Source organism: Hypoxylon trugodes (assembly GCF_022578975.1).
Source record: "Hypoxylon trugodes strain CBS 135444 unplaced genomic scaffold F4822scaffold_11, whole genome shotgun sequence".
Taxonomy (NCBI): domain Eukaryota; kingdom Fungi; phylum Ascomycota; class Sordariomycetes; order Xylariales; family Hypoxylaceae; genus Hypoxylon; species Hypoxylon trugodes.
Window position 1 is genome coordinate 189935 of NW_026250026.1, and position 10829 is coordinate 200763.

Below are 10829 nucleotides of genomic sequence, written 5' to 3' on the forward strand. Positions count from 1 at the left end.
ATACGGCGCACTCTACCATCCTATTCTGATGCATCCAGTAATCTTTTCGACGGAAAATTATTGACTGCGATCAGCACGTGTTTTTTTTAACCCATGTTAGAGGCAATCTGATCTTAGGCTTCGAGATGTTACAAAGGCGAGCAATCTGGCGAGCCTGGGCACCACTTTTGCAACCCGGGACAAAACGACAGGTATTGAGCCAGACCCCCGACCCCCACCTCGCGATCCAATGGCCCAACCAGATCACGCGGGACAAGGATCTAACCCGTCACCGCTGTGCAATAGTAGAGACATACCCAAGACAACCGAGCTCATTAATTCTACGTAAAATAAAAAGGATACTAGATGGTAGGATGAACTACTAGAAGCAAAAGTGAAATGGTATACTTAGTCGTCATAACAGAAGAAGTATATCCTATACGACATGTACCTATTCAGGTCGACTGGCGGAATCCTGACCACCTAAGCGTGTTGCTTTTCATTTCGCGTCCCATACTTTGATGGCCGTTTCAATGTAACTGGAATTAGAATGGCCCTGTTCGGTGTGGGCAATCCCCAATCTGGGGTCTTTAAGGGAACGATGTACATTTGTTCCTCATGCACGAAGTTACATACGCTTTAGCCTCCTTGCTTCTTCTGTAGTAAGATAGCGAAAATAAGCCTGCATCCTTATGAGGAGAGTACCCTCAACTTCCATTTATAAGGTAATACGTTTGGAAAAATGATCGGCCATATGTTCTCAGATTGATTTCAATTGTATGAAGATTAGGTGAGTTGCCAAAATATTTACTAGCCGAAAAAAAAACTTGGCTCGGGTCCAAGAAAAGAAATGAGCCATTCTCAAGAGTTGCACATACATAACACGTAGGGTTTGCTACTTAATACTTGATACTTAATACCCGAAGAACGGAATGCTTCTGCCTTCTCATCGAGGAATTAATCTGTAGTTCATAATCCATGATGGGAAGGATACGAGTGCCCAATTATGATTGGTTATTAAGAAGAGGAGCTTGGCAATTAGGACAGCTTCCATATTTCAGCATCAATACTTCGCTAGTCATCTTGTGACTTCATTCTCACCGGTTCGACATACCCCCGCAATTTGAATTATTGGGGGGACATATCGGGCAAATGGTAACCAGTTGGAATAAAAAAAATAATTGAAGATAGACAACAGAGGCTACTAATTTTCGGTATGTATGTCATGTACTTACGTGCGACTCCTTTTTTATTTTTCGCCACACACCCACGTAGGCAAGATCGGAAGCGAACCCACTGATGCTAAGCTGGCCATCAGCTGTCTATCGAAAAAGGGCTCGCACAATACTAATGAAAGTAAAATAGCGCTAAGATACTAGAACGTATATAAGACGTGATTGTCGGACGGAGAAGGGATCGAAGCTGAAATGACTAGATAATCCGTATTATTAATGGTATTTAATGAGGATTCATTGGACTAGTCAGCCGAAGAACTACTTTGGTCAGCCTACCTTACGATGACGGGCTGTACATAACGTAGGTAGGCAGTGAGGTATGGTATGGGGAATCAATATGCCTCGTTTCTGTTGGCAAAGAATCTGTCCTAAGGAAACCCCGTTACATTAGGACCGACCTTAGAGGTAATTAAGTTGGAAGTTGGACGTTGGAGGATGACCCGACCGCACGAGATTCGCGGCACGGGCCACCTAGGGCTCAAGCCGAGATCCAATGAAATGCACCGGGATTGGAATTGATGCATGACTTCCCTTTTAGGATTGACGGCGACAATGATTACGCGATACTGTACCTGATTATGTCAATAATGTGGGGCTTCGGAGCCCAAACGCCATTCCCGATACCTGGGAGGGTCTATGTAGACGGTCGATTGAGCCTGTTGATTGATCCCCACTCCAACTTGGCATATGCAAGGGGAGTACATGCGGTACATGTGGTACTTAAGTACCTTGGTACATTTCAAACTCAATACATATGTATCAGTCACGTGCCATGGTGCAGCTTTCGTGTCCAGCATCTTTTTTTAGCGTCACGCATAAATTCTAGAATTATCATGAACTACAAACAGATATTTGGATTCTACTGCGAGCTCACTACCTACAACCTTGCTACCCATTGCATACCATGAGCTTTGATTGCCAATTCTGCTTTTAGCTAACGAAAAGTGAAAATGTGCATTGACAACTTCGATGCATTTCTCTAGCTTCTATCCAATCAGTCCGCTCGCGTGATTACAGGGGTGTTACCTTTGCTCGCCTTTGGTCTTCACCATGGAACAGCGACGAGGTATCTTTCATAAGACAACACTTCAATCGGCTACCTCATTGCATCAAACCACATTTAACACAACTACCTTTGCTGGTAATAAAAGAAGCCATGTCGACGACGCTGGGTCTAACTCCGGACAGCAACCCCCTGTACCGAAAAGGGCTTATCAGTTTCAAAAGGCCTCGGATGTAAGAAACGAACAGCCTGGACTGGCTGCTAGCACCATCGTATCCGTTGATCCGGATGACACTGCATGTACTTCTGAATATTCGCAACGTCGGGCTATTTTAGCTACTCCTACATCGACCATCGATCGCTCACTTTCGCTAGCATTCCCACGATACGGCCTACCTGAGTCGTTAATAAATAACTTAGCAGGACTCGGTATCAAGGAAATTTACCCTTGGCAGAAACAATGTCTTTTAGGTCCAGGACTCCTAAATGGGGCGAGGAATTTAGTTTATACAGCTCCAACCGGGGGCGGTAAATCCCTGGTCGCTGACATCTTAATGCTGAAAAGGGTTCTCGAAAATAAGAGCGCCAAAGCTCTCCTAGTGCTTCCATATGTCGCTTTGGTTCAAGAAAAGGTTCGTTGGTTACGAAATGTTGTCCAAGACATTAAGCGGCAGTCTGATAAAAAAGATGCTAAAAAAGAAGAAACTTCCCTTTGGCAAAAACGCCCTGACGAAGATAATGTAAGAGTTGTCGGCTTCTTCGGCGCTGGCAAGGTTAGAGCGACATGGTCGGACTTCGACATCGGCGTTTGCACTTTCGAGAAGGTCCGTTTATCTGCAATAACTTGTGTGACATAGAGTTAATACAGTTACAGGCAAGTACACTCATAAATACTGCCATTGACGACTGCACCATCACCAATCTTAGAGCTGTTGTGCTAGATGAGCTTCACATGCTGGATGATGACCATCGTGGTTACCTCATGGAACTCATCGCCACAAAACTACTTAGCCTTGGACACGAAGTCCAAATCATTGGCATGAGCGCCACCTTGCAAAATATTGACCTCCTATCACGGTGGTTAGACGCGCACATCTATAGTACATTCTATCGCCCGGTACCCATTGAAGAGTACCTAGTCCATGAGGGGAATATTTACCAAGCTTCGTCAACTACTGGACTCCTTAAGACTGCCACCCAACTCGCCACAAACTTTGGTACAGGCCAACAACAGAATTCCCCAGTGAGGACGGTTCAACCCAGCCTACATAAGGAATTCAAGGATCCTGTATTAAACGCCGTTGTCGCGTTAGCTGTAGAGACAGAAAGATCTGGTTATGGCGTTCTCATTTTCTGTAGTAGTCGTCGGTTAGTATTTAATTATCTGCCAAAGTGTTCATAAGAGCTAACATACTCACAGTATGTTACAATACCTTCATTATTCACCTTCGGTTTTTTTTTTCCGAATGAAAACTCATCTTACGGACGTAGCTTCTAGATTTGGCTTGATTATGCTAACCTCTGGCAGATGGTTGCGAATTTGATGCATGACTAATTAGTCGCGCTCTACGTGATGCTAATCCTCTCGATCCTACCGTCATAGAAAAAAGACTTGATCTTTTAGCGGATTTGCGTAGTCTTAGCACGGGACTTGACCCATGCTTGGCAGAGACGATCACTTCTGGAGTTGCCTTTCACCATGCTGGTTTAACAACAGAAGAGCGTGATTTAATTGCTAGCGCTTACGACGGCGGTGTATTGAAGGTCCTGGTAGCGACATGCAGTCTTGCCGCTGGCATCAATCTTCCGGCGCGGAGAGTCGTACTTCATAATGCACGAATGGGCCGAGACCTAGTTGGACCCTCTATGCTTCGCCAAATGCGCGGTCGGGCAGGGAGGAAAGGAAAGGATGAGATCGGCGAGACTTACTTGTGTTGCCGAAAAGACGACCTCGAAAGCGTTATTGAGCTTATGCACGCTGAACTACCCCAGATTTCGAGCAGCCTTACGACGGATAGGCATCGCATACAGCGTGCCCTGTTAGAAGTAATCGCTATCAGATTGGCGAACTCGAGGGACACCATTGATGACTACGTTCAGAAGACCTTGCTGAATTTTTCTATGGCACCTGATACTATAGCGACCCATGTTGAATCTAATCTTCAAGATTTGACCGAGATGGGGTTTATCCATTCGGACGATTCCAACCCATACGCTGCGACACAGCTCGGCAAGGCTGTTGTGGCTTCGTCGCTTGAACCAGAAGATGGTGCATTTATTCATCGCGAAATGCAGCGTGCACTACGTGCTTTTGTGATGGATGGAGAGATGCGTAAGTATGACCAAACATGGTTATTCCATACCTAGACGATGTTGAACATTTTCTATTCTACCTCCTGTATTATTAGAAAGTCGCCTAGGGAGAAGTTTGCTTACAAAGTATCGCAGATATCCTGTACACATTTACTCCGGTATACGATTCGTCTGTTACCATCAACTGGCAAACTTTTAGGTCCGAGATGGAAGGTCTCGATGATAGCGGGCTTCGCGTCATGACTTTCCTCGGCCTAAAACCAACGCAAATAAATAAGATGTGAGTAATAGTTCGTATAACAGTACATATATCTCTATTCCGCTAATTTGGTGACAGGGCCCAAGGTGGAAAACTGAAAGAAACAACGGCCGAAGAAAAAAAGATGGCTCGTATCTATCGCAGGTTCTACCTGGCTCTCCAACTGAGGGACCTGTGTAATGAGATGCCTATCCACGTGGTCTCTCAAAAGTACGATATGCCACGGGGCGCGGTACAAAACCTTGCGCAGACATGCCAAGGATTCGCTGCTGGAAGTGAGTACATTTTTAAAATGACGATGACTCTTTGTCCTCCGTGGAAATTTATTGCTTCTCTTTTCTTCTTGAATCTTCCCAGAAGATGTCGTCGCAAAATGGGTTTCACAACATAAACCAATTTGAAATTTCCCCAAGACGTTGTGACTAATTTTCGTCGTTGAATATAGTGATCAAGTTCTGCGAGCAGATGAGTTGGGGGTAAGTTGACACAGAACTAATGGGCATCTTGTCCTATCTCGTGGCTGTGTTCGGAACTAATCATGTATAACCAGGGGCATGGCGGCTCTCCTCGATCATTTTTCGGATAGGCTAAACGCAGGAGCGAAGTCAGATTTACTAGCGTTAGCGAAGGTTACCTTTATCAAGAGCCGGACGGCTAGAGTTTTTTACGAAAACGGATTCAAAACGGTCGCAGCTCTTGCGAATGCGGATCCAAAGGAACTCGTGCCGATTCTCATACAGGTCCGTAAGAAGAACATTATCGTAAAGATGCAATATGTTGAATAAAGGAAAACTAACAATATTTCTAAATAGGCACAACCGAGTAAAGTGAGGCTCAAATCAAAAGATGAGCAGAAATACGAAGAAAAACTTCTAGCCAAAGCGAAAATTATTACGGACTCAGCAAACCGACTGTGGCGTACGCACATGACCCCAACCCCTCATCGCAGCACTGCAGCTAATACTAATGCTTTTTGTGCAGAAATCGAGATGCAGCAGCAAATTTATGAAGAATAGGCAGTACCCGCGTGTTACCCCAACTCCCTTGTACCCTGACTTTGACTAGTAGCCCATACTTCTCCATGGTTTGCACTTTGAAAAAAAAAAAAAAAGCAGTGTGTCATTCAGTAGGCGAACTTGTTCCATCCTGTTCTCTCCTCCAAATTTAAATATCACGGGAGCCTTGTTGAAATACTTATTCCTAATTTGCCCCGACCCCCCTAACATCAATTATTGTTGGATTACCGTTGTAAGTCGGTGCGGCGCTACCCTTGATACATATCTACATGGTTACAAAGCCGGGCCGTGCTTTTATCGAGACGCCTCCGAAGCCCGCGCGCGAGTTGCTGCGAGTGCTGCGGGTGCAAATTGGCCAGGTATGCGGCCGCGCTGTTGGTTGCCTTGTTTGCTTCAGCCACTAACAGGGAACCATCCGTCCCCGTCACCTAACATGTGGTTGCAGGCCGATCCTGTTCTGGAGTGAACACTACCACCCTCCTTTCCTGAGTGTATGGTGAGTATCTTCGCTCAGGCTTGGCAATTAGCGTGGATGGCATTCCTAAGCCTTGTGGGATGTGCATTCCGGCCACCGAGCGGCTGCTGGGGCCGGGCTCTCTTTGGGACGAGTGATACGTCTACCTCTTTTTCTAGTTCCAGACCCTTCGCGCCTGGTTGCCTTAGTACGTAGGTATCGGCAATATCCGATTTGTATACTCAGTCAGGAATACAAGTGACTACCTCCTGGCTAACTAGTAGGTCATGGTAACACATCTTACCGACGTTCTACTCTTTTCCCATACCCTTTTCCAGACTTAGGGTTATTTATTCGACTATATTTGAATCAATGCCAAGTTCTCAATAAGTACCTAAATGATAAGGTATTTTCGCTAAGCAGTATAACCCGACTTTTGCCATGATGTCTTCGAGTATGGCCCGAACAGGAAATAGTGACGGCGGACCTAGTGGACCGGGCGCGAGAACGATGACACTCGACGACGCTATGAGAGCGCCGTCCACCAATCCCCCAGACATTGTTGTATTAGACACGATGCACAACGTAGGGAATCGCGAAGAGGCCATAGACCCTAAGGAGGATTTATGGCTAACATCAGCCGACGGGTTAGTGTGGCTAAATTTAATTTCATGTGTTCATACCATTTCCCGACCGGAGGTCATTAACAACTCTAACTACCCATTATGAATATGAAGGGATCGTGACCTCTTCTCAGGGCTCGCATTCTAAATGTACATGCTTTCATATTCCTATATTTTCTTCCTCATCTGTTACTTACACTAGCATATATCATATATACCGCCGTGCTCGTCTCGGATACTTTGTAGCTAAGCTATATTTTCAGGCGATACAATTCCCCCATTATCCCGCTTAGCGTTGGTACAGAGCCAGATCGACAAACATTCTACGTGAGTTACTTCATCCTCAAAGCAAAATCAGTTACTAAAAAATATTAGGTACATAAAAGCGTCCTTGTGAAAGCAGAATTCTTTAAGAAGGCATTATGCGGCGAATTTAGAGAATCCGAGGCTCAAGCTATTGAGCTACCGGAAGAGGACCCGGCGATATTTCACTTCATCGTAGCCTTCCTCTACGAGAACAAATACGTTCCTATCCAGGCTGCCGCAACAGTACTTCGTACGTTAGGAATTCTTAAATTCTCCAACTAGTCATCTAACAAGAATTAGTCTCCGATGAAAAAGTAGATTTTCGAAGAGAAGATGATCATGCAGCCTCAGACTCAGATTCCAGTCTGAGTATTCTAAGCGACTCATCTACTGCCCGCAGCCAAAGGCGCCACGAGAGGAGGCGCAGACGAGAAAACCGCCACCGGGAAAGGGAGCGGCGAAAACACCCTGGAGCCCACCGACCGGGCTGCAACTGTCGCCAATGCTTATCAAGAGGCGGGCCGCCATGTTGGAACTGCATGGCCCCTCGCTATCCCCCGCCACCACACCCAGACATGCATTTACCGCACAACTTGCCGCCCGGTGTGCAAGTAATGCAGGTCGAAGCACCCCGTCACCGCAACCAGAGGCGACGACGGCATAATCGGCATCGCATACCTTCACCCCCACCCCTGATACCTGAGAATAGTAATACTGGTAACAATACTAATAATCCCAATCGTACTAATGGTAATAACGAAAATGGAAATGCAAACGACACCGAAACCCGCATCCAAGGACAAGATCTCCGCACCTGGCTCCTGGCTTACGAACTCAACATCTCAGTTTACATATGCGCTAACAAATTTCTGTTGGACGATTTCAAGCGCGCGGTAGCCCGCGTATGCGTCGACATGCTCGAAGCCGCAGGTTCCGACGCCGCGCATCCTCAGGTCTTACATTTGTGCCATACTCTCTACCAAGGACTCCCAGAATCCGATGTGCTTCTACGAATGGTGTTAGCGCGTGTAGGTTTCCTAGGTCCGCATTTATGGCGCCGGGCACCGGAGGAAACGGGTGAGTTCTTTAGAGAGAACCCCGAGGTCTCCGCGCTTATGTTTAGGGAGACGCTGAGTCGACGCGAGGAAGAGTATGGCGGGGAGTTGCCTGCGATGGAAAGGCCTGTTTTCGGGGGCGCTGGAGGGTTGGGGGGGATGGGACCGCCGCCGTTTCCGTTGCATGATATGAGGGCAGTTGGGAGAGGCGGTAGGCGGTTTAATCCCTATTAAGGACATACGTGCTGAAGTATTTGGCATACAAAGAAGTGGGAAGTGGGTGTATGCATATATACACAGCGAGGAGAGTTGGGACCCATTTACGACATGCGATGATTTATTTCTGTTCTCTACCTAGGCTAATTAGAAGGCTAACTTCCTATCTACGATAAACATGAGTTAGACACCAATCGCCTTAGTCAATACTGTCGTCGCGTAGTTTCAGCAACTGTGGTATCACCTCGTCCGACCGAGCACGTAAAGCATTGTGGTATAGGACGTTAGTCTCGAATACCTTGATGCCCTTCACCCTTGAAGCTGTGATCCGCGCTAGAGCTGGATCGACGTACATGTCATTGTAAGCTGCTGCGTAAACTGGAACTTCGTTCTTTGACAGCTGCTCCATGTCATACAAAGATGGCCATTGATCGAAACGGGCGAGGATATCAGCCGTTTCTTTGAGTTTGATGAGTTCAGAACATGTCTCGAAATGGAAGGGGTAAATCATTTCGCCAGAGAAGTATAGGGGTTTGTCGCCTAGGCTTGTGGGACCAGCCCAATCTTTTCGAAGCCATTCATATTCGTTTAAGCTAGCACCAACCCGTTCGGCTGCCCATTTTCCAGCTATGCCTGGGCCAGGACACCAACAAGGTTCGTGTAGCAATGTATATATCGGGGCTGTGTCCCACTGGTTGTCTTGCTCCAGCTCGTGCAAGGTGTAACGACTGAAGGTGCCAAATATGTCTAAATCTGCCTTCATTCTGACAATGTAGCTATGAACTCGGTCAACGCCACCGTGAGCGCCGAAATTTAGACCGACGGTAAGGAACCGCGGAACTGTCAAGAAACCACCAGCGGGTAGTGGGATACCTTTTTCGCCGCCGAGCTCGATGATTTTCTCTGCGAGCCACTTGACTGTCGCGATATCGCCTGGAAATTTCCTATAGTAGGCGTCATTTCGCTCTATGCATCTTTGAAAAGTAGCTCGATAGATGTCCTCGGGACCTTTGTCCAAGGCAGATAAACCTCCGGTGATGAACGATTCACGAAGACCTTCCGGTGCAAAAGATAGGTAAGTCAAAGATGTCATACCACCAAATGACTGGCCAAAGATAGACCATTTCTTCTTGTCGGGCGGGTAGTCCTTGGTTAGACAGAGCCGAACAGCTTCGCTATCTTTTACGATAGTGTCGGCCCTGAATAATTTGAGGTACTCGGCTTGTTCCTTTGGACCGCCGATAAGTTCCAATGTGTTAGCAGAGACGGTACTACTGAGTCCTGTACCTCGCTGGTCTAGGAGGAGTAGTTCGTAACCCCTTTCAAGCATCTGTCCTGACAAGGGGGAGTCCTGGGGCGCTGGACAGCCCCCACCAGGACCTCCCTGGAGGAACAGAAGGTAGGGTCTTTGTACGACCTCGGAGGATTCGACAATAGGTCGCTCATATTTAACAGCACTTCTTGCGAAGAGTTTGATAGGTTTCGATTTGGGCTCGGAATGGTCGAGTGGAACCTCGAACCAGAGCTCTTTTACAAGGAGCTTCCCTGATGCAACTCATGTGAGCTGTTATATAACATTGGACTCGTATATGAATACTTGACTTACCTGGAACAACGTATGGTTTGCTTTCAGATACAAGACGGGCAATAATTGGAGCCATTGTTCACTGTAACTTCGTTCTCGCGTTAGTGATTACTTGCACGGATACCGGAGTTAAGATCAAGCGGGGAAGGAGAACGGTTGTTGTCTATATGCCGACGAGTGGAGTCGTTGTATCTTAGAGTCGAATGGGAAACTTATAAATTATTGTCTGTGTTACATATGTAGCACACTCTTCGGAGTTTCTATAGGGAGAGGAGTGGTATTTAAATTGAAAAGCTCAGACTGATTTCTAAATATTCAGGTGGGTTTCCTAATGAGTTGAAAATACTAAAGTATACGTTTCTTGATATCGTCTGGGTCTAAAGAGGACTATATTCATGAGTGACGTGCGAAGTACTAAGCTATGATAAGACGGTAAATGCATTCCTATATTATGCAGGTTATACCAACGACAAATCCCCTTGCTACGTATGTAATTGCCTAAATGGTGATAAAATAGGTCGTACATGCCCATGAAGTGTTGGTCATGGGAAGGAAGTAAGGAAAAGAACCTTAACCTTGGAAGTCTAGAATCGTGTCATATTAAGGAATAATCGCGCGAGTATCATATACCTAGATATTAGAGTTACCCCACCAAAAAATGTGATTACAAATAATAACCACCATAACGAGGGAAAACTGCAGCCAACCGCGCATCGGAGCTGGTCGGAGCTGACAAAAATTCCTGTCAAGCGTCGGCGTTGTCGGTCCTTTCCATTGTACTAACC

General features: G+C 46.3%; 3 protein-coding genes across 3 annotated transcripts; 2 read left to right on the top strand and 1 right to left on the bottom strand.

Moving 5' to 3' along the window:
* Window positions 1-2264: 2264 nt before the first annotated feature.
* On the top strand, window positions 2265-5805 carry F4822DRAFT_434341 (P-loop containing nucleoside triphosphate hydrolase protein; the record flags this gene model as incomplete). The annotated part of the gene is made up of 9 exons (XM_051461993.1): window positions 2265-3041; window positions 3092-3585; window positions 3777-4549; window positions 4666-4810; window positions 4868-5064; window positions 5235-5265; window positions 5340-5529; window positions 5602-5707; window positions 5771-5805. The coding sequence occupies 9 exons, from the start codon at window positions 2265-2267 to the stop codon at window positions 5803-5805; spliced, it is 2748 nt and encodes a 915-aa protein (XP_051308996.1).
* An 898-nt stretch (window positions 5806-6703) lies between these two features.
* F4822DRAFT_440447 (uncharacterized protein) lies at window positions 6704-8568 on the top strand (the record flags this gene model as incomplete). Its single annotated transcript, XM_051462752.1, has 4 exons — window positions 6704-6906; window positions 7146-7209; window positions 7258-7438; window positions 7489-8568. 4 exons carry the CDS (start codon window positions 6704-6706, stop codon window positions 8475-8477), a joined length of 1437 nt encoding a protein of 478 aa, XP_051308997.1. The 3' UTR covers window positions 8478-8568.
* Window positions 8568-10821, bottom strand: F4822DRAFT_69305 (alpha/beta-hydrolase). Its single transcript, XM_051463857.1, has 3 exons — window positions 10261-10821; window positions 10066-10128; window positions 8568-10004 (listed from the first exon to the last, which is right to left on the bottom strand). The coding sequence occupies exons 2-3, from the start codon at window positions 10118-10120 to the stop codon at window positions 8659-8661; spliced, it is 1401 nt and encodes a 466-aa protein (XP_051308998.1). The 5' UTR covers window positions 10121-10128; window positions 10261-10821; the 3' UTR covers window positions 8568-8658.
* Window positions 10822-10829: the final 8 nt, after the last annotated feature.